This window comes from Nelusetta ayraudi, unplaced genomic scaffold (genome assembly GCF_046127955.1).
Source record: "Nelusetta ayraudi isolate G7.1 ecotype Tasmania unplaced genomic scaffold, CSIRO-AGI_Nayr_v1 ptg000005l, whole genome shotgun sequence".
Taxonomy (NCBI): domain Eukaryota; kingdom Metazoa; phylum Chordata; class Actinopteri; order Tetraodontiformes; family Monacanthidae; genus Nelusetta; species Nelusetta ayraudi.
This window is the reverse complement of record NW_027466055.1, coordinates 3,757,501-3,780,963: the sequence shown is the minus strand read 5'-3', so window position 1 is coordinate 3,780,963 and position 23,463 is coordinate 3,757,501. Positions and strand designations below refer to the sequence as shown.

The 23,463-nt window shown below is 43.0% G+C and overlaps 2 protein-coding genes and 1 long non-coding RNA gene across 3 annotated transcripts in view; 1 reads left to right on the top strand and 2 right to left on the bottom strand.

Annotated features, from left to right (window-relative positions):
• Positions 1-364: 364 nt before the first annotated feature.
• LOC142904123 (PWWP domain-containing DNA repair factor 3A-like) lies at positions 365-6,010 on the bottom strand. Its single transcript, XM_076050043.1, has 14 exons — positions 5,743-6,010; positions 4,087-4,233; positions 3,677-3,996; positions 3,323-3,578; positions 2,995-3,132; positions 2,840-2,910; positions 2,654-2,730; positions 2,413-2,473; positions 2,250-2,325; positions 2,068-2,118; positions 1,700-1,938; positions 1,257-1,481; positions 1,067-1,155; positions 365-978 (listed from the first exon to the last, which is right to left on the bottom strand). Exons 2-14 carry the CDS (start codon positions 4,121-4,123, stop codon positions 897-899), a joined length of 1,722 nt encoding a protein of 573 aa, XP_075906158.1. The 5' UTR covers positions 4,124-4,233; positions 5,743-6,010; the 3' UTR covers positions 365-896.
• Positions 6,011-7,608: 1,598 nt separating this feature from the next.
• Positions 7,609-23,463, top strand: part of kif26ba (kinesin family member 26Ba) — a 63,629-nt gene continuing 47,774 nt past the window's right edge. Inside the window, exons 1-2 of the mRNA XM_076050089.1 lie at positions 7,609-8,365; positions 9,608-10,000. Coding sequence (XP_075906204.1) covers positions 8,306-8,365; positions 9,608-10,000 — 453 coding nt within the window. The 5' untranslated portion in view covers positions 7,609-8,305. The remainder of the gene's footprint in view (positions 8,366-9,607; positions 10,001-23,463) is intronic.
• On the bottom strand, positions 9,189-12,872 carry LOC142904248 (uncharacterized). Its single transcript, XR_012929366.1, has 2 exons — positions 12,193-12,872; positions 9,189-9,896 (listed from the first exon to the last, which is right to left on the bottom strand). It is a non-coding gene; the product is annotated as an uncharacterized LOC142904248 (long non-coding RNA).

Here is a 23,463-nt window from a genome sequence, read left to right as displayed (position 1 = left end):
CAGAAACATGAGTGGAATTATGTTTATAATTGAGTGCTTTGTTCATCTTATTATATTTTATTAGCATCTTTTCATTTCTATTCTTAATTCTGCTCTATTTATGCATTTTAATCTCTTTCTCTGCATTTTGTCTTTGAGCTGTGTTCTTTTGTTTTTTTTTTTTAAAATGCTTTTAAAATGTTTCCAAAATGTGCTATATAAATAAAGATGCCTTGCCTTGCCTAAAGCGTCATATAAAGGTCACAATTGTACTCCTCTTAATTCAAAACACAGAAACTGTAAAAAAACAAACAATTGCAGTTAAACATATTTCCTGAACTCAGTGTGAAAGTGTTAAAAGGCAGAACAAAATTAAACTCAAGTGTCAGCGTTGTGCATTTGCTTACTTTATTTGAATTCACATTTGTTCACACAACAAATGCAGTAAAAACTTAAAAACAATATTTATAATGTTTATTTATAACATTCAGAAAGAGAGAGATTACATCGGATAAAAGTGTAACACTGAGACTTGTATTTACAGGAGAGTAAAGAGGATCAGTGGAGTGATTTGGCATAATGGTGTAATGACTAAAGCGTGTTTCTGTATAAGTATCTGATGACACACAAACTTCACTTTCTTGTATGTTGCTGCTCTTTTGTGCAAGTGACCGTGAACTCCACATGTGTCACTTGTAGCAACTTTTAGTTTTACTCATGAGTGGAGTGTGCGGGATGTGTGGATGAGATGAAAGGAAAAACTGCCATCTACAGGAGATTTCTCCCTCCTTGTTTCTCCGGTCCTTCAGACCCATAATATACCGCTGGAAGGATCGCCAGTGAAACTCTAAAAGGAATTTACAAAACATTTCACAGAATAAAAATCAAATCATTTTCAATGATAAAGATTTTATTTGCTAGAGTTGTTTGTTAGTGTTCGATGGTAGGGATTTTCTCATCATGTAACGCTCGATCATCTGGTCAAACTCTTGTCTCTCCCTGAAATCACACAGAAACAAAGACCGTAATAGATTAGTTTAACGTGACTCAATACATTCAAATACTTTCTCCCATTCACGGATCTTACCGGTTACTAATCGGTCGTCCAGTCAAGAACTTTTTCTCTGCCTCCTCCATGGAGACCTTATCAACTCCAGCTATCGCAAAAATGATGGCCTGCAGGATAGGACAACAATCTTTGAGACCCGGAATCAATAAGTCTGTGATGTAGTGTACAAAATTAAAAAAAAAAAAAAAAAAAATAGCGAGAGCCTTGCCTCAGGAAAGAGCACATCCAGAACATAAAAGGGGACTTGCTCCACGCTCTTTAACTTAGTCTGACACGGGGTGCTGGCCACAGCCGTCTTGTAGAGCTCACTGAGGTACGAGTAGACCTGGTCCGACTGGTGGCCATCTTCCAGGTACACCGGCACATAGCGCCTTCGACCGGCGCTCAGGAAGAGACAGAGCCACTTGGACTCCTGCTGCCCATGAATCACAGCCTGTGGGTGGAGTCACTCACAAATTAACGTTTCACAACGTTCAAACCTTTGCTTCAATTTCAACAGCAGCGAGGAATTCAGCAATTTGAGCTCTGTGTCTTTGTGCTTGATGGGCCGATACGTTGAGCCCAGTTAGAGCTGCTGCATGGCCAGCAGCTAATTGAATCTACATTGTAATCTAATATAATAAAAATGAAAATACAACAGTCCAGCCATACCAGGAGGTGTTTGTCCGCCTTGTGCTGTTTCACAATGAGATGTACGAGTTTCTCATTGGCACGGTTGTACGCCGCCTGACTCCGGTCAGGCAGCAACCTCTTTGAACACCTGCCGACTTCCTCCTGCGGTTTGATGACACTATCTTCCATGGGATCATCTGAAAACTCTATTGTGTCGTCACTGGCCATGGTTAGTCTATCCGACGCTGCCTGGGGGTATTTTCTCCTCACCGGGAAGCCTGTTTAGACAGAGATGAGCTTCTTCAGGGCCGTGCACGGCTGCAGGTGCTCATCAGTTCTTCTTCTAAACTGATGAATATTGTGTGCCGCTTTTCTTAAAACTACGAGTGATGTGAAGCAAAACTTACTCATGTCGTGGGAAAAGTACTCGATGAAGGAGCCAGAAAATGAGCCACATGCTGAAAGACAAAGCAGGGTTGATAGAAAGAAGTCAGAGAGATTAGAAAAGTAAGCTCTGTACATAATGCATGCGCGTTTATCAGCAACATTTTCTGTTTATTTCATTATTATTCAGAATGTCTCAACTTACCAATTTTCCTCCTGTAGTCTGTGATGAGTTCCATTGACCACTTGATAGCAGCTTCGTGCTTCTCCCTGGCCTTGAACTAATCAGACACACAAGAGATGAGGTCTGATGGGATAACATGGAAACATTTTTGTTAAGTTGTGTGTGAAACATGAGCAAAACTTACCAGAAGTTCCCCTTCCTCTTCTGTGTCAAAAGGCTTCAGGCTTTTCAGAGCCACTGTAAAACTAAAGGAACAAGAAAGAAGAAAAACAAGGCTGGATGACACAATTATTTATTGGTCAGTTGTGTTAATGTTGAGGCCAATGTGCAGATTGTAAAACTTCAGGTGAGGCTATGTTACGTTGGTACGCAATTACATAAACTATTTGGGCGTTGAGAGAATTAAAAGAGAGAAAATTCCCCACCCTTTGTTTCTGGAAAGTATCGGGTCATCAATTAACAACACGCTTGCTTTTTTCTGCTTGCGATTCACACTTTTCACCTGCAGAGTTACAAAAGAGAGAGACTTGTTTGCAAAATTTGCCAATGATACTGATTTTGTGATGAAGTCAAGATTTTACACCACAAGACATAACCAACAGGGCACCTACCACAGCAGGCCAGAATGGATAACTTCTCAATTTATGCCACACAAACACTCCCTCGGTTATGGAAGGCGGCTCTGAGAGACCGAAACAATCCATGTAACTCAGTCACAAGCCAGAATGTTTTTTCACAAAGTTGCTGTGATTTCATAGTTTCTCACTTTTGGCTGCCTGTAAGTAGAAACTTGGGAACTCCTCATCTTCCTCATCACTCTCCTCATCCTCCTGGATGAGGGGGGACAGAGATGGTGGCTGCTCCTCATAGTGGCTCAGCTCTATGGAGAGCTCTGAAGACACATCTTTGGGGTGGGGAACACAAAGAAAGGAGAGACATTTCGCAGACAGACATTGAGTAGCAGTAGTACGCCCGTTGATCCCAGTCATAGAGGCATTTCTGCCATCGTCTGGGGCCGACAATAAAGCTTCTAGTTGTGTTTAGATTGTGGAGGCATAATGTTTATTATGTGGTGTGTGTGAGAGAGAAACTACCTTGCTCTGCCTCCTCAGGGACGTCCAGGTTAAACCTTGGTCTAGCACGCCCCAATGGCTGGACAGCAGTGGCCTGTGTACTTCTCTTTCGCTTCCTGCCTCGACGACGCTCCGCTGGCAGACTGCTGGTTTCACTGCAGCCCTTTGTTTTCGCTCTTGCCTGCCTTTTTGTAACTTGTCTTGGCTGTTGATAACGGATCCCTTTACGTCTGGTTGTCATTGTTGACCTGGAGCGCTGTGATTCATTCTCTGGTCTCTGCACAGGGACAGTCATAAAAGCATTGGAGTAAGGTAGAAACATTTTTGGTAGAGATCCAAGAGAAACAAAATCACTTGCACAGTATGACCACGTACCTTTAAAGGAGTCAGAATTTCCACAGATTGCTTTGTTTCCTGTTTCGCTTCAACAGGTGACTCTAAAATTTTAGGGACCCTGTCAGCATAGGAGCTGTGTACTGGTGTGGATGCCAAGCAGGGCTCTCTTGTCCGTCGTGTCCGAGTCCTTCTTGACGTACTTTCCAAATAATTCTTTGGTGAACCCTGGTTGAGGGTAAGATCCTTTCCCAACTTGCCATTTGAACGGCCTCTTGTTTGATAAGAAACAGTCTGTAATGTTGCCTCTTCAGTTTGTGTCACTTCATGTTTCTTTTTTCTTGATTTCACCTTTGGGCCACCTGTAAGGGCACCCACAGCCATAAGAGGCGTCTGGACTTTCTTTAAAGGACCAAGATTGTACAGCAATGCAGGTTGATGTTTTCAATTACCTTTCACTGTTGCACGAGTTGAAGTTGTTCGAGTCATTTTTGGTATGTCTCATGTGGTTTATTGTGTTGGAGGTCCAATAATGTATCGAGAGATGAAACATTTATCCAAGATGTATTCCTGCTTTTCAGAACTGACACCATAACCATCTGGCAGAGGGAAAAGACAGAGATGTGATGATAAGAAGAGAATGTCAACGAAAGGCAACATTTTGTTTTTACCGAAATCATGCGCGCACGCGCGCACACACACACACACACACACACACACACACACACACACACACACACACACACACACACACACACACACACACACACACACACACACTGTTGCTTCAATGCTACTCTGTAACCTCTTGCACACCAACACACCAAAACAGTTTCTTGAAATGCAATTCAAAGTGCGCTCATATTATTACCATTGTGATAAATATTGTGAAACAATCACCACTTCCTGGTGATTTTGTTCCCTTCTATGAACGACAAGAAAATAAAGGCCCTAAGGCAAGATAGATGCTGACAATAAATAAATCTTACTTTACATTTTGTTCTGTTTTGAATCTGTATGTATATCCCTTCCTAATGGTCCTGTTATGGTGTTTTTCAGCAGTGGCAAGTGTTTCCCATTACTTTGATGAGTGATTAAAGCATCTTTTATTCTAGTTTTTATTACTTTGTTTCTGTGCCACTTGTTCCCCTCAACAAATTATGCTAATTTAGCAAAAACATTTTTGGGTTCATGTCTAAAAAGAAATACACTGACATGTGATGTTGTTGTTCTTCTTTTCAAAACTGAAACAGTTGGCTTATTTGTTTTGTAAAATATCTACATCAACAAATTTTAACCACAGAGTCTAATCATTCTGTATTAAAAACACACGTTTCAGAAACCTCTGCGTATTTGACTTTTAGTTGCAACCGATTTTTGTCATGGTTACAGAAACGTTTTTGCAACATTATTAGAATTATTATTACATTTTGGTACTGGTCATCCCACACTCAAACTGTAAAATGAATTGATGAATGCCAGCTGCTCCACATGTAAGAAAGGACCAGCACAATGTAAAAGTATGACATTTGGTCAAGTAGATGCATAGCACAAAAAGGTTTGACCAACTAACAGACTGACAGAGATCCTTATTACGTATATGAAAACACGAATATAATATGAAAGCAGTTCAAATCAAGTAAAACCAAAGAATTGTTCATTATTGGTAATGGAAAAGTATTCCAAGAATACTCGGTACAACAACAACAACAACAACATTTTATTGCAGTATCAGAGGTTGTCTAAGTAGAACATTAAAAAGGGAAGGGATTTCCTTCGCCTCGTCATACTTTTGCAGGGAGGTAACAGGAAGTGGTATGAAATGTGTCCTGCTACTAGCGCCAGCTATTCAGAAGCCGTTCAACAACAAATTTGGACCAGCATGCGGTCCATTGTAGCCTGTCCTTCAAAAGACTGCGTGTTTTATTTACTATTTACCTGCTACAGTAACGGCTGCATGTCAATAAAGCACAGGTTGCGTCAACATTTACCACAACAAACACGACATGCGCGCACAACAAACGCGCGACACAAGCGAGTCTGCTTAATCGTAATTGATGAGACGAAACGATTAAGAAAACGAACTATAATGAAAACCAGAAACTCACCGTAAGCTCGGTAGTTGTGTGTATGAGAGAGACTGCTTCCGCAGCTAAAGATAACAGGGAAGACCCCGATAATGGATCTGCCTCCTCTGCTCCTCTTCGATTTGAAAAAAATAAAATAAAAATGAATGTTCACGCATGGATATATCTATTCCTACCAAACAAACCAGCCACTGATTGTGTAGTCAAACAAATGAAGTCGCTGCTCCAGAGCCAAGAAACTACCTCTTGAATCGCGTGAATTACAACTTGCTTGTGTATATAAATAAAGATTACGGCAAGCAGAACGCCTTTGTGCCACGAACTGATCGCCCTCTATTGACCCGGAGGCGAACTGCTGCCTTGATAGGTTGACAAAAATGGGACTTCAGCAGGGGCGAGCAAACCTTTTTACTTGTGGGCCACAATGGTTTTACAGTTTGACAGCGGGGCCGGAGCAGGAGCAGATAGATGAGTGTTTTGGTGACTCACCTCATATCAGAAAGAAATATATCATGGGATATGCAGAAAACGATGTTTCAATGTCGACATGTGAAAATGAACAAAAGCGATACAACAAAATATGTGTCTCTGAAGCCCCACGGTATTTAGCTCTTTATTGAAATGACTTTTAAAACACTGAAAAAATGGATGAAATACAGCTATTTTATGACTTACTTACTTTTAATAGAATTTATTCAAGTTTGGCAGCCCAGATTAAAACATTTAATGGGCTGCATGGGCCATATTTTGTCAATGCCTGGACTTAAATCATGTCTGTTTCTGTGCCTTTGTGTGTCCTCTATATTCCCCTACGTCTGTCTCGAATGACAAAAGCAAGCATGGAAGAGGAGGGAAAACGAGGGATCAAATAATAACTTTAGTTGTCATTTTAGGTGTAGAATCTCAAGAGACGCAAAATGCCAAATTAAATTGTTCATTTATAAAATGACATAACTAATGTGATACATCATTATTTACCATTGGCTTGAGTCAAGAATATAGAAGATGAAAGAATTTGATGTCAACCAAACTGTTTTGTTAGCCTTTAATAAATCACACATTTGTAGCTACAGTATTAACAAATATCTCCAAAAACGCATCATGTGGACGGAGCATAACATTATGCTCAGTGTCTAGACAAAATTATATTATTTTGTCTAGACACATCTCTCACATCTCGGGTAATTTTATTTATTTACTTAGTTTATTCCGGTTAAATTTAACATTTAACCGGAAAACACATGAATACTCCTGCAAAACAGTAGAGGGCACTGTGTGCCAACCAAACACTTTTTTAAAACCATCACGCCTCCAAATCCACAGTCCCATTCAGTGCGCAAATCCCGAGGTGACGTCACTGAAACTTCAAGCGTCCACCCATAATAATAATAATAATAATAATAATAATAATAATAATAATAATAATAATAATAATAATAATAATAATAATGATAATAATAATGATTTAACCTTATAGATTGTGATTTTTAACTAAGGGGACAGATTTTGTGTGTTTTAATTTTTAAAAACAGTCTTCACGGTTCATGGGAGGACATGGCTCAACCTTTTTCATCTACTATGGGTAGAAGCTGCCAATCACGTGTTTTGGGTGATCTGACGCCAATGCCACTACGGACACACCCTAAACTCTGTTCCTCACGGCAAGAAATTCCCAACAGCCTTTTTTGTGTGATGCTGAGGGCATGATTCACAATGAATATGTTATGAAATATTGTATTGTCACACCTAAGGCCAGTAATTGCACTGTGCGACGCTCCGAAACTCTCAAGGTTGCACCACTACACTGGTCTATCGAATCTAAAGCGTGTGAGTTAAAAAGAAAAGAAAGAAAGAAACCACTGCAACCGTCCACTACCTGCCACTCAGCGGGAGCCTCTGGCTCGGTATTGGCCCCGTGGTTAATGAGGAACCCGGTGGCTCCGCCCTCCTCCAGATGTGCGCCTCTCTCTCGCCTCTCCAGTCACTCGCTGGCTTGGCCAGAGTGCGGAGCCGCTGGGAGTCAACAGGAGGGCGCACAACTATGCCCACTTCCTCCGTCCGCACCACAAAGATCCTGTCCGATCCTATGAGTCGTGAGTTTGACGGTGTCCGACGAGGCGGGACTTTCCCACGGGGGAGTGGTTTTGTTCCACCTGGAAAGCCCGACGCATGAGCGGCCGGCGGTGGAGGAGAGCGCTGTGAGGCGGTGCTGCTGAGTGCGATGCCCGTCCGGAGCCCAAGCCATCACTCAGCGCACAGAAGTCCCACCAGAGCGGTCTGCTGCCTCAAGGTGTGACACACCAGTCTGGCTTCAGAGAAGTGACTTGAGGGAAGAAGAAGAAAGAGGAGGTACGGGCGGCAGGATGCGGATGTAACCGGTGTCCACATGCGTCTGCAAGAGTTCAGGATCAGATTGGGGAGAGCAAAACTGCAGGGGCGTTGCAGTTGGAAATCATTCCTGTGCGTGGTCTCTTTTTGAATGTGAAGCAGCAGCAGCAGCAGCAGCAACAACAGCAGCAGCACCAGCAGCAGCAGCAGCAGCAGCAGAGGTTCTTCCTGCTCTCCTACCCCTCCTCACTTCAACATGACTTCACTGTCGGGGACGAAGGACAGGTCTGTGAGCAGCCGGAGCAGAAAATATGGGGTAGGTTTTTTTTTTTTCTTTTCTTTTAGTTCTCTTTTGTGTATGGAAACATTTCATGACATTTAAATCTGGTGAAATGTGCAGCATTTTCACCAGCCACTCAGGATTTCATCTCAGAACCCCCTCTTATACCACACACACATACACACAAGCCCATTTAAGAAACAGGAGTTTGTGTGGAGCAGGTTTGTCTCAACAACTCACAATTTACGCACAATGATTCTTTCACAACAGCATTTGTGAAGGCATTTCTCTGCTCGCACTCCTTTAAATATCACAAGCTAAGGAAACCAAAAGGCAACATCACACTCGCACCTGTGCCACCGCCCAACCTATAAAACCTAACTGGCATCTATGTATCACTCACATAATGCCCAACTTGGGCATTACCTATCAGCCTACTCATTGCCCTTTATTACAGACTTGATATAAGGACATACTGTGTCTGGTGGCCAATCTCTTCATGTCCCCACCACATCAATGGCTATGTTCTCAATGGCTGGATTTAACCAGCCACAAAGGATCTCATTTTCCAACTCTGCGTGGCTCATTTGATGTTGCCCTGTGGCTTTCTTAATGGAGTCTCCACATGGGATAGCCACAGCACCCAGTAGTTGGCCCGACTTGGGCTGTTGCACCATCACAGCGATGCTTTATCGGTGCGTTCTGATCACAAATTCATTGTTTAAGTATTCAGTGTAGTCCAAATCTGGCCTCATAATTTGTCTGCTCACTGACATGTTGAGTTTTGTAACACTGGGAGATGTGACTACTGCATGTCATGCACTTCCTTTTACAAAATGAGATATAAATCGCTTGCACATGAGGGACAGGAATGGATTTATTCATACCAAGAATAATTTCTCATTTGTTTTTGATTCACCCACAGGAATGTGGTCAGCAGAGTCACAAACAGGAAATGAGACAGCAAAACAGCTGACTTACTGAATCTGGCTGGGTGGAAGAAAATAGCTTGGCTTTAAATGAACATAATTCAAAACACGCCTTTTTTTTCACCTCTTCTCTGGCCAAGCGCAACCTGTTGTTTTTCCTGAGATGGGTGGGGTGGTTTTTAACATAGTGCAAGTTTAATTCGAAGAAGCATAAAACAGGGACCCAAAATGGATCAATATGTACAGCAAGATTATTATATTTTATTTCTATTGGCATCAATAAAAGTTTGATTCTGCGCCTCCTCCTTTTTCAATGTCAAGTTCTCTTCATTCTCCCTTTCTTCCCCAGGTGCCTGATACTTCCCCAACCAAATCGGCGTCTTTCTTTCCAGACACATGGTACAGAAAAGCTTATGATGAAACCTCCCGCCCTAGCACACGTCCTGCCCCAGAGGGAGCCGGCTCCATGCCGAGCTCCACGGGCACCCCGTCCCCAGGCTCAGGGATCTCCTCACCGGGGTCCTTCTCTGGATCGCCTGGAACCATCTCGCCAGGAATTGGGACTGAATCGCCCGGCTCTCTGGGCGGCTCCCCTGGTTTTGGGACTGGATCACCGGCCTCAGGCAGCGGGAGCTCTCCTGGCAGTGAAAGAGTGATCTGGTGTGAGAACTGCAATGCTCGGCTCACAGAGCTGAAAAGACAAGCTCTGAAACTGCTCATTCCCGGACCCTACTCCAGCAAGGTAATAACTAAACTCTCTGGACTTAATTATCTGCTGCGCTGAGTACAATTGTGTTTTTGTGCAGAACCTGATAGAATTTTTTTTTAACGTGCTACTGGCTCTGTCACGCATGAGCGGGTCCTGCTTATGATCAGCGTGGCTGTTAAAATTATGTGTTTCTTTATCAACTGTGGCATGGCAACGGCAACACATATTGTCTTGAATGCTCATTAAAAATTGGGCCTCTAATCAACCCTTTGCTAGCTGTTGTTGCTGCTTGGTCAGAGTTATTGTTCTCATTAATCATAAGGAGGCTGTAGTTTGTCCAACCCTCATTGGGTCAGCTGTGGAAAAGAGACCAAACAGCCTCTGGGATTCACCATAATTGTCTTATCTGGAACTGGTAATCAATTAGTGCCAAAAAGAAAATAACGCTGAAACAAACAGGGCTGTTTTGCTTTTTGTCTCAGAGCCATTGCCTTCCTCCTTCAAAAGAATTAACATAATGGATTACTAGTAGACACTGACCGGCTGTGTCCATATTCCATCAATGCTATAGATTTCTGGCTTCTTAGCATTTTCTTGCATGATTTATCAGTTTTTTTCCTTCAGGTGATCCATTGAATCCATTCTAATTCTATTAGTGTAACGCACATGAACCACAGGCTGCATGAAGTTTTACTCTACAGCATTGAATCCATGCTATACACAGTGCAAATGCATACTGTGCATGTCAATGTACATCTATTTTTTTGTTAGGTCTCATGAGGGACAAGAAAAAATACAGTATGTGTTGTACAGAACAAAACACTTTACCTCCAACCTGCAACATTGCAACAAGGAAATGTAACATTTGACACTGAGTGAATGTCCTGTAGTGGTAAACGTGTAAAGAAACAAGAGCACATTAAAAATCCCTCTGGCAGCACAACTGCTGGCTAAAACTTCTTGTACCCTCCACGTGTTTGACAGGAAACAGTCGAAGGTGGCTCTGATGCAGGATGTATTTTACTCATTTGTTAGGATTTGGTTGATGCGTAAGAAACACATATTACCAAAAAAAAAAAAAAAAAAACAATTAAAGGGAAGTTTGCATAATATGGGAACTTTGAACTTGTTGCTGGAAACTTCAATGATGTTTCGCTGTAGTTGACTAGTTATTAACGCATCAGGGCCACATATAAGACTTGCAGTTAATTGGTAACGAATTAGCATGCATTATGCACTGAACTGCTAATAATGTGCATGAGCGAGTGGCAGTCAGACAGAGGACTACTGTATGGCGGAGGCAGAGGTGGAGTCTGCGGGTTCCTATTAGCTCAAGAACATGACAGTTGGAAATGGTTAGGAACAGTGCGGGTTAATGGGGGCTGCCAGTGGGCAGACCACTAATTAAAATGTTATTTGTGAGGTTGGGTATAGCTCGGGCTAATTAGAGTTTCCCCATTGTGGCTAACTTTACTGCAGTGTAGGCTAAACACATGAAGACAACTTACAGTGTTGTAGGCGTCAATGAGTGGTGAAAATGTAAGTACGTATTACTAACACACACTATGGTGTTAACAGCTTGTGTGTGTTTAAATGTGGTGCTTCTGGTACTTAAGCTTGAAAGCAGTAACTAAAAAAAGTCAGTGATGATATTTTACTGACGACATGTTATTTTTTGTTGGCTGCTGTTCTGTGGCTCTAACTCGTGAGTCCAATGAGTCAACTGTTTAGAAGAAATGACTCTTGCACGAGGTACTTTAAACCAGACACGGTCTCTAGGCTCCTCCCTCACCTTCTTTTCACGAGAGTCAGCTGACCCCATGCAGGTTTTTTCTGTCACTGAGACGCCTAATTTGTGTCCTTGGTGAAGTAATGTGACCTAATAATCCCCCTCCTTCAGCAATGTGCCAGAGCGGCACTTAAGCTGTGTGTGTGTGTGTGTGTGTGTGTGTGTGTGTGTGTGTGTGTGTGTGTGTTTGCCCTCGTGTCCCTACCAACTGTGCTGTCACAAAAAGACACCATGTTATTTCAACAGGTCTCCAGGACATATGTGACCCTTCGCAGCAGGGAAAAGGGTCTTTAATTCTATGCAAACGTTGACCTTCATTCTCTTAAATATATTCTGTTTTTTGTATGTGTCCGTGCATGCGTATGTGTGTGTGTGTCTGTGTGTTTGTGCCTGCAAGCTAATTCAATACATTGCGACTGTTTCTCTGCGATCATACTTGCGTCAGTGGTGGAATTAGCTGATCTTGGGTCATTCACTTTTGATGGGTCATTCAGCAGCAGCCGCCATCCTTGTGGCTCCTTGGAGACATGGCAGTGTACCGACGAAGAGATTAACTGGGGACTGAGATGAATTGCGCAGGATATTTATGAGGGACACAAAGGAAAACAGATTAGTATAGGTTCACTGTTATTCCATATGACTTTTACCTGCAACAAAATTGCAAACCATAAGGTCATGTTGTCTAAAAGGGTTTGCAGCTACTGTGTTTCAGCGATGGAGGGATGAGGCATAGGCAGAGAGCGGTCATAATGCCCGGGGCGGTGCGTCCGCGTGCTGTGGGAGAGACAGTGTTCCATTTGGGGGATTAGAGGCCACAGAGTAGGTTTTCAGGTTTGAATGCACACACGCAAAGTGCATGAACACTTGTAACTACAGGACCCGAAAGAACATCTGGCCACACAGCTGCACTCACTTAAGGCCTCTGTGTCTTTTATACTGGCGAGTATGTCTGTGTGGTTGTCTGCATATGTGTATTCATCCCTCATATCCACACCCAAATCATAAAAGGACACAGAGTTGATCTGTTTTTTGGTTGGTCCAGTTTAGCCCAGGAAAGTGGGTCAGTCTATCTGTCAGTGTGAGTGCGAGTGTATGTGTCTGTGTATGTGTGTGTGTGTGTGTGTGTGTGTGTGTGTGTGTGTTTAAGTCCCCATCAGAGTGTCTGTTTTACATCAGCTGAAAGTCTAAACGCTGTATGTTTATAAAGTGAAAACATATACAGTTCCACATCAGACAGAAAAACGCAGCCAAAAAAGGACATGTTTGTGAGCATATTCTCTCCCTGAGGACTTCTTAGCCGTAACCTGAGATTTATTGAAATTGCTTTGTGCCTTCTGAACTGTGGAGCACCTTTGCAGCAAATTGATTTTGGATGTCAGTATGCATTAAATGACATTTCGAGGTAAATTGACCTCAAAGATTTGAGAGGGCAACTCATCCCCCCTTTGGTTTGGCAGTCATCCGTGAAAACTTGTTGAAACTGCGTAGAGTTGATGGTCGGTCCCAATTAGATTTTTAGTACAGAAGCATATACTGAATACGTTGGCAGTGAAAAAATCATTGCACAAAACGAGGGAGAAAATTCAATGGAGGATATTTCATTTTTTCCTTCATGTACCATTAACAAAACCTAAAACTAAACAATTATTTAGATGGCGCAGTCTTCATTGATCATTTTTTTTATTTAATTAATAATTTTTCAATAATCTATTAGAACATTCTGACATCTGCATTGTGAATTAAAACAAGAATCTGAATTTGTCCTCACCATGTTCCACACAAGCCTGTTTTTTTTATTTATAATGTAAAATTGAGCATGGTTGTGCTGTTTGACACACTCAGATTAAGTAGAAAACTGATAAGCCGCTATTGTTAACACATCCCTTTAAAGCCCTGTTAGTAATTGCGCATGTGACCATCAAGCCAGGCAGAATGTGTGGGTTACGACATGGCCCCATATTGGTTTCAGATTCCCTCCCAGCCCACAAAGCAAATGGCGCTGACCCTCCAACGGAAATAATCAATTTAACTAATCCCAGTCACTCTGTAATTTTCACCCAAAGCCAGCGATTTGTCTCTAATTAGTCTACTTATCAGATCAAACGCTTGAGTGTTGTTGCTCTCAGTCTGTCCTCAAGGGGATGTTGTTTTCCCCCCCGAGTGCACAGGTAGCCAGCTATCCTCTAAGAACAAAATCCCATAACACTAGCAAAGCATGTCTCCCTTGGCGGCTGGTGTTGCCACGGCAGCGACATATGTGACAGATGTGTGAGGCGCATGCATATCTCCATCAGCGTTAATGGCCTCCTCATAGCTGCATGTTAGTGAGAGACACAGAGGTGGAAATATGAGGAGCCAATGTGAAAAATAGCCCGTTCGTGCACATATGTTTGCGCATTATTTTTAGCAAAGGGGAAACGTATGTATTTCTCTCTCTATATATACAGTATGTACATATATATATATATATATATATATATATACATACTGTATATATGTATATGTATATATATATACATATATATATACACACACATCGACTCGACAGTGATAATGTGAGCTTATTTTAGGTGCGTGTGAAAAAGGGGGAAAGTGTGTGAGGGTGCGATCATGCCCTCCTGATGCCTTTCAGGTGTGGAAGACATTACCATATAAAGAGGTGGCTTCATCAATAGTGGCAAGACGGTGAGGATGGATGGCTGAGTGCATGTACGTGGCGAGAGGGATGCTGATGCAGCCTGAATAGAGGAGCTTCCCACTGGGTATATTTCGATATGGCCCATCCCCCTCCACACACACGCACGCATGTGCGCTCACCATATCAACTCTTACTCACTGGCCAATAGTCTTTTTCAATTTCTGATTTTATGAAAGACATTCTGTATGAAATAATACCATAAGCTTTGTGTGTCTGTGTTTGTGTGTGTGTGTGTGTGTGTGTGTGTGTATGTACTGTATATGTATATGTGAGACATATACATGCATAATATATATGTATATATATGTATATATATATATACATATATATATATATATATATATATACATATATATATATATATATATATATATATATATATATATATATGTATATATACATGTAAACATATATATATACACACACACACACACGTGCATGTGTGTGTGTATGCATTATATACATATTCAAGGAGCTTTGACAGCATGGCACCGAATGACTCTTAAACCCACAAGCCTACATGTTCCCAGAGCTCCCACAGAACATAGGAAATGATAATGTGGGGAACGTTCTCCATTACACTGACACCAAAGTGATGTCTGACCACATGAGTCTGGGAACTAAACCTCCCTCAACACAGATACTGTCAGTGAGATAATGCACAGTGTCGTGGAGCACACTGTCTAATTAAAAAACATATTTCTGACTTCCCCTCCACTCCTGTCAGCAGCACAGTCCTGAGATCTCGAGCAGGAGATTCCCTTTGGGATTGTGGTGGAACCAACATGATTGTGCTTCCAACAATCCTGCAAGAACAAATTTGCATTGACTCGGCTCCCCGCAGAATTTCCCCAGCGCTTCGTGTTGTCTATAACATGATAATACAAAGTTAGAAGCGCAGAATCGGTCCGACGCAGCTGAGCAGATGACCTTAAGCCCTGCTGTACTAGTCAATGCTACCTCTGCAGGAGCTCAGACCTTGAACACGGTAGTTTCACAATACTTGCTACTTCTGTTGCAGCAGCCAAAGACCATGGTCTTATTCTCACACCAAAATTAGAAGTAGCAAAGACTGTAGCTTGGAAATGGCAACAACTGGACCATGACAAATACAAGATTTTTTTGTGAATAAACACACCAAGGACTGTTGGGTGGTCTGGCACCTATTTACAGTCTTCCCACACTGACTCGCTGGTTGTTTACCTGTGGTCGTCCTGTGGCTGTTAACCTTATGCTGTTGAGCGATTATCACCAATGTTTGTCTTTGTCTGAAAAATCTCATTTCCTCTCTTCAGCCTGTATACAAGTATTTTCCTCTATTGTTCTCCGTTGCTGATTTTTGTGTAAAATAAGGACGCGTATATTTAGATTGCCAGGATAATAAACACAAGCTGACGTGTCTGCTTGTGCACTAAATACTCACAAACAAACACACGCACTCCCTGCTGGAACAGCACCCGCTTCCATGAGGCCCCCAGCTACCATGGCAACTGCCTCTCCATCACCTCCCGGATACAGAAAGAACAAGCAATGAGCATCTGTGTGATGAATTTCCTGGTATTATCTCCAGTATGGTTATGCAGTTGCTTGTAGTTTGTGTCGAATCTGTTGGTGTGTGCTAAAACTGTCTGCCCCGAAGTGTCGTGTTCCAACTATTTAGAAGTTTTCCCAACTCAGACAAAAGGTGACGAGCGAAAAACTTCCCAGCGCTGCAGTATTCGCTGGTGCCAACTCCAGCGCCCTGTGACTCTGTCAAGTCTGGCGTCGCCGAGCTGTTTATTCAAAGACCTGCGAAGAACCGCACGTTCAACATTAGCCGAGCGGCTGTCACAAGCTGCTGGATCACACAGAGGCGTGAGCTCGCACAAACAGGCACACTTGCCCTCACAGGCTATCACTTAGTCATATCTAACGCATCTATCTTCAGCCTCTCGCACTGGCACCATCTCATGACAGGCTGAGGTGCGGTGGGGAACGAGGGTGTGTGTGTGTGTGTGTGTGTGTGTGTGTGTGTGTGTGTGTGTGTGTGTGTGTGTTTGCATGTCCCAGCTCATCTTGGAGAAAACTAATTTAAGGTTTCAGCTTTTAATTTAGAATTTTTTTTGCTTCAGAGAACTTTCTAAGCGGTGGGTTTTATTGCCACATTAGAACGATAAAAATGCTTTTGGTGTTCATCATAAATGGAATATAAGATATTATTCATCTGTGTGTGGGAGATTGGCATCTTAATGCCCAAATTAGACCCGAGACTACGTCTAACAAGTACAGTAATGGGACTCTTGTTCTAAACACACTGCAGGGCTTCAGAAATTGTTGAGTGTATGTTTTGAAGAGCACTGCGAGTCTGTAGTGTTGGGGGATTGTAAAGGGCGGGAGGTGAAAGGAGAACAAGGTTGACATTTAGGCGGCAGGTTCCAGTCGGCTCCTCAAGACTCTTGATCATGTATTGTAGTAAATCAGACCCCTTCGGCCCAATTACATGGTTTTCTTTCCGTTCCTACTGGTCAAATATTAGGCTTTACTGTGGAGAATGATGTATGAAGATGGCTTTGGTCAACACATACTGTATTTCTCATTTTTAGGCCTCTTATTAACATATTAACACCAGCAATAATGCTGATGTTGGAACATATGGGGAAAAATAACACCATTTGCCAGAAAAGACATTGGCATACAGCAGCCAGTTTTTTGTGCTTGGTGAAGAAAGGGGCCATGATCTAGTGGGATGACATTAAACTAACCATCTTTATGTCCATTCCTCCTGTTAGTCTTCTGCGACTGATGGAAGGATGACTGAAATACACCTGGTTGTGATAACTATCTGTCTTAACCCAGATTTGTCTTTTCCATATAAAGGGGGGAAGATAAAACCCAGACACATAAGAGTGGATAGAAAGGGGTAAAACGGGGGAGACAAAGGAGGCAACAAAGCTAGCAAAGGAACAAATGAAAAGAGTGGGTACGTGTGCGCGCGTATGCGTGCTCGTGCCTGAGTTAAATTGGCTGTTTGTTCTCGGTCTGAGCTTCAATCAGACTGAGAGAGCTGCCTCTAGCTGTTAAACTTTCCAATTACCTTGAGCAGATGGAGCCTGCGGGGCTCGATTTAGAGGGTCTGAAATGGTTGTTGTTGTTTACTGTTATCCGCTATTGACTGTACACCGGGCTCCACGCAGTGTCAAAGAGGGAGTGGTAATAAACCAGCGTTCCCCCTCTTTAATCTTCACCTCCAGTCCTCTCTGTAGCCCCACTCCCCATTTTCTCTGCCCTGTTCTGTCTCATTAAATGTCCTGCTTGCTATCTAAAAATGCATTAGCATTATAAAACTGATCGTAGCTTCTGGAACATCGGCAGTCTGGAGGTTCCTAACATGAATGTCCATTTGGATCCGTGTGTAAGTTGCATGGAAGGGTTGAAACCACTCTTGAAAACAACTGTACTCTTGATCAGGACTCTCCAACTGCACAAGGCTGCTCTCTTTGGAGGGCTCAGAGTCAACAGCGGAGCACTGTGGTCCCTTCAGTGAGCCCCAGTATGTGAATGGCTGCTACTGTTTGATTGTGACGCCTGGAAAAAAAAGCACGCCGAGCCAACTTTCGTAGATCTGCGGCCTGTTAAAGTAAATGCTTCGGGTTCAGGGGGTTTCACGATGATTGAAGACCACCATGAGGAGCTTAAAGGTTTTTGGTGAAACACATAAAACTCTCAATGAAAAAGTTGACAGGAGTCAAACTGACAAGTTATTTTTATAGCCAATTTTCCATTAAGGTTATATTGAGGTAATATTTTTGAATCGTGTGAATATTAACTTGTTTTAGTGTCTAATACTTTCTTGTGAAGGATAGTTTGCCTGTCATGTGATATTTATTTGTTTTGCTTTGTGTTGCTCTGTGCACAGTGTGATTTCAAAATCGTACTTTTGGCTTATTCGCTAACATTACTCCCTCCATCTAGTTAGTTTAGACTCTTGATGTGAGAAACTGTTTTCCAGTCACTGCAATGCACATTAATATTGTTTTATTTTACCATAATGCACATTAAATGTAATTTAGTGCATGAGTTAATAAAATTATCTGAAGAAAAGATTTTCCCCTGTAAAGTTTTGTAGCTGTATACAGCAAATTCACATTCCACCTTAGTCTGGACACTTTTTCCACCAATATCAAACCAAGCAGAGCCTCGTTTGTGTATATGACCTTGTTCAAAGGTTAAAAAAATGTTTCTTTTTGCATGCAGTTTGCCTGTTTACTGGCCTCTCAGGCAAAACTCAACCACCAGTGAATCCCCTGTGAGCTCCACTAACCTTGGTTAGAAGGATGGTGAAGGGGAAGATCGGATGGATCAGGGAAAAAAGTCGAGAGAGCAGGGAAAGAGAGAGTGTGTTCAGGTGTGGGGTGTGGTAAGATGGATCGCCCAACCCGGCGGGCAATTAATCACTGTCAGTGGGAGGGTGAGAAGTGGGGTGAGAGAGATGGGAGAGCGGCAGAAAGAAAAGAGAAGAAGAAGAAGGCCAGTGAGGACAGAAGGGAGACTGGAAGTGACGGTGTGAGGGATGAAAGGCTCGGTGAAGAATTGAAAAGGTGGACGGTGGGAGAAACAAACATGGAAACAGAGGTCGAGAGAAGGTCGGTGCCAACCTGTGGAAAGAATGGACATTTCTACAGCCAGTCTTGCTCTCTCAAGGACATATTTTGATATGTAAAGGTTGATGATACTGACACTGGGCAGCACACATGGGGGATAAAGCGGTGCAAGTTTTTCTTCACAAGAAGTTACCACCATGAATGTATTCCTCATTAGGTTCACCTTTACCTGGAATACACATGTGCCCAAATGTGCTACTCCCATGCGCTCCCACGCTCCCACGCACACACACACACACACACACACACACACACACACACACACACACACACACACACACAAACACACCTCGTCTATTGATGTGAGATGTGCAGTGATGATGTTTGGTTTGACTTCAGTTCTTGAAGTTTTTTTCTTGTTGAGAATACTTTGGAATTCAAGTCGAAGAAAGAGTTGTCTATGTGTCTAGTCTATCCAATATGTGTTTCATTCTCTCTTTTTTATTTATTTATTATTTTTTGTTTAGTTGGGTCCCTGATAAATGTGTGTTTCATCAGTGGACCTGGAAAAAGCAGCACTGCACTTTCCTTCTGGGTTGTTCACACTACTGCTAGTGCTGCCTTAAGACACTGGCTTTTCCATTTGCAGATCAGTTATGCCCAGGGTAGTTCTGAACCTACACATATTTATTATTCATGTTTATGATAACTTGACATTAGAGTTGGAGGCCATTTAACCTACAGACAATGACAAGACATGGAGATGAAGGTATCTTAAAACATCATTCTTTGTAATCTGGCATCTTTCCAATTAACTCTGTCTTTTTATGAACATAACATAATGAGCCTCATCTATATTAAGCAGAATGTCGAGGATTACCAACTGAGCTTCTGCAAACACTGCATGTCCCGACCAGATTTAACTTCTATCTTGACACCAGACAACCAACTAATTCATTAAAGGAGATTATTTTCTCAAACACTAAAGGCTGTGGCTCTTAGACAAGGTTCCATAGCTTTGAAAACATACAGCAGAGTTTATTTAAATGGGATTTACAGTAGGGCAACACCAGAGGTTGCCAGATCATTTAAAAACAGGCGCCGTCAAGAAGCTTTTCCATTTTAAAACATGCAGTAATTTTTCAAACTCTTTCGTTTACAGCTAGGAGTTTATATCGGTGGCCAACTAATAAACACCGAGCTCTCTTACAGCCAGCGAGCTTATTTACACTGCGGCGTGGCACAGCTGTGGACAGAACACTGCACAAGCTGCACCAGGATTTGTAGCCCAGGCTGTTAATGAAAAGTGAATTCACAGTGAACACACTGTGTGTATGTGTACATCTCAGCGCACACACAAACACATAAAATATGCATGAATATTATATGAAAATACACAAATACTCACAAATGCTGATTCTGCTCCATGGCGAGGTTCAGTAGCTGTAACCTGCACAGGTACTGTGTGATTTTGCCGTCACTCGCCAGCTGTGAATGCAGCCTCTACCAGGAAATGTGTAATTGAATGTGATCTGATGATATTTCCACTGAAACTCTGATAGCCTTCAAGAAAAATGAAAGATTTCATATCAGTCAGTTGCAGTCTTTTCAACAAAGAAGAGGCGGTTGTCTAACAAAAAAGAATGTCGATGGTCTTAGAGCTGATACGTTGTATTGGCTCACTGCGAGCGAACGCTCAAGCAAATTCCTGAAGATCTGACGCACCTTCTCACCTGATCCCTGCTGCTTCCAGCAAAGAAGCAGCCTCATAAACATTTGCTCCACTCCTGTGCAGCAGGTCATTTACATTCTCTGGAGCTAGTGTGTGTGTGTGTGTGTGTGTGTGTACGTACTAATTTCTGCATCGCCATAGCAACGCAAACATTTCACCGCAGTTTTCTGTGTTATTAATATAGGGTGTCAACGTCCACCGGGGATCTGCATGCATATATAAGTGTGTGTCTGATTGCCGAACTGTATGCCTCATGCATGCATGCACGTACGTGTGCAAATGTGTGCGAGTCATGCGAAGCCATTGTGTCCTATCTAATTTCACTCCTACAGCCATTAATGGGACAAATGAGGGAGTGGACAATTAAAACGGTGATTAAAGGGGACATATTTTAAATAGAGGGAACTAGTGTGTATGTGTGTGTGTTTGTGTGTGTGTATATGTATATGTTCATAATAAATCTGTGCAAGAAGGAGCGATGAGGCCTGCAAGCATCTTTTGGCTAATTTGTCACTGAGGGAAAACAGAATTCAGACAAAGAGAAAATTGCTGGTTTGAACTCGACCCGTTCAGCGCAGCGCAGCGCCACTACTACAGCACCAACACTGCTCTGGATTATTTCTAATGCAGACAAAAGCTAATCTGCCTGCCAGCTATCTTTCAGACTGGCTTAATTCAGTGTTTACAAAGTGCAGATCAAAATGGCACGTCACCTGTGACCACATCTGTCCAATTCACTTTGCCTTTTGCCTTTTGCTGCTTTCCATCTCCATCCTCTGCGTTCTCCACTCTGATTGAGACGCTAAAATCAATGCGTGCGCTAACGGTGGCTCCTCTTTCTGCTGGTGGAGATGCTGTTTTAACTAGTAGAATGTATTTATCACTTGCATCAGTGTAGATGGGCATGAGTGTTAAAGGTGAGAGAGCGAGCAAGGGGAAGAGGGAGTGAGGGGAAAGAGAGAGAGAGAGTAAGAGAGAGAGGGGGAGAGAGAGAGAGAGAGAGAGAGAGAGAGAGAGTGAGAGAGAGAGAGAGAGAGAGAGAGAGCCTTGGGGATGGAAAGGCAGAGCTTGTTTTGAAGAGACAGTGACAGAGACCTGTGCTTGACCCGTCTGTTAGTGTAGCAACTGTGCATGCATGTGTGCGTGCACTTGTGAGTGTGTATGTGTGTGTGCCCGCGTGCGTGTGTGCCCGCGTGTGTGTGTGCATGTCTGTGCGTGCGTGTATATGTGATTGCGCGCGTGCACTCAATTGAGGTATTGGGTCTAGAATCAGTGCAGCAGCAAGGTCAATAACACAGAGGTTATAAATGACACACTCGCACACACACACACACACACACACACACACACACACACACACACACACACACAGACTGTCATTGTCCATCATGTGGGATCATGGACCACCAATACATTTGACAGATGCACACAAACACAATTTATTGCATTTTCTTGACTGTCCCTTTCCATTTTATAGTATTTTTCCTGCTCTTTCCCTCAATTTGTCACACGTCTGCCTCTCACAGCGCGTGCTGGTGTGTGTGAAAGTCGGTGGAGCAGGTGCAAGAGACCGTCTGCATCTCTTCTGCATGACTTCACTGAGCCTAAAACCTGCTGAGAAATGTGTGTGCGTGCACGCGTGTGCGTGCGTGAGCAAACTGTGGGGGAATGAATGAAGAGAAAGAGAAGAGGAGGTAATTGAGAAAAGGGGGGCGGGGGGGGAGAGAGAAGGGTTTGCCGTCTTTGGTCACTCATCTGGAACTGATTACACAGAAAAACTCTACGGCACCTTCACATCCACATCAACACACACAGACACACACGCATTCGCACAAGCAAATGAGTCGTTTTTGGATCTCAGCGACCAGGACTGTGCTCTTTGTTTCCTCTCCTTTATTCTAATTTATACCGTAGAATTAGTCCGCCGTCTTTCAGGCAACCAGCTTTGTCTTTCATCTGCGATTGTCTCCTTGCAGTCAATTGCAATCAGGCATCTGGAAAGTTGTGTCTAAAAGTGGCTAAATCCTCGTGTGCACGCAGAGTTTGTGTCTTCAGGTGTGTGTGAGAAGCAGTGAGGAGCAAACAGGGCGAGCAGCTCTTCCTTATCAAATCTCTTTAAAAGCATCACTCTGTTTCCCAGCGCGCTCGCACACGCGCACGTTGTCGGCACACACTCGCAGTGGCTGAGGTCACTGTTTACTTAGCCCGCACGCCGACTCGTTCTCTCCGCTTCCTCTCATTTTGTCGTTCCCTCCGTCCCTGCACGGCGGAGCAGAGAGCAGCAGCATGTCTGCCCTTGCACAAGGAAATGAATCACACACACTCACGGGCTATCTGTGGCACCGAGACTGATTGAGTCACTGGCAGAATACTGATGAACTCGAGGGAGGAGACGCCTGCAGGAGACAGGTTAGATACGATGAGATATAAAAGGAGTGCGGAGGAAAAATGAAAGCCCAGAATGAAACATTCTTTCCCAAACAGAATCCAGAAGCCATGTCTGTGATTTGGAGCGACCCGTGTCGAATCTATATCACGGGTTCTGCTTCATCGAAGCAGTTCCAAGGCAAGGTTGTCTAGTTGCGACAGACAAAGAATCGGGTTCTATAGTGGAATCCTGTTTTTGCTCAACCAGCAACCCAGATCACACTGCTATCTTTGAAAATGTAAGGAATGTGTGAAACAGTGAAGTGTTGA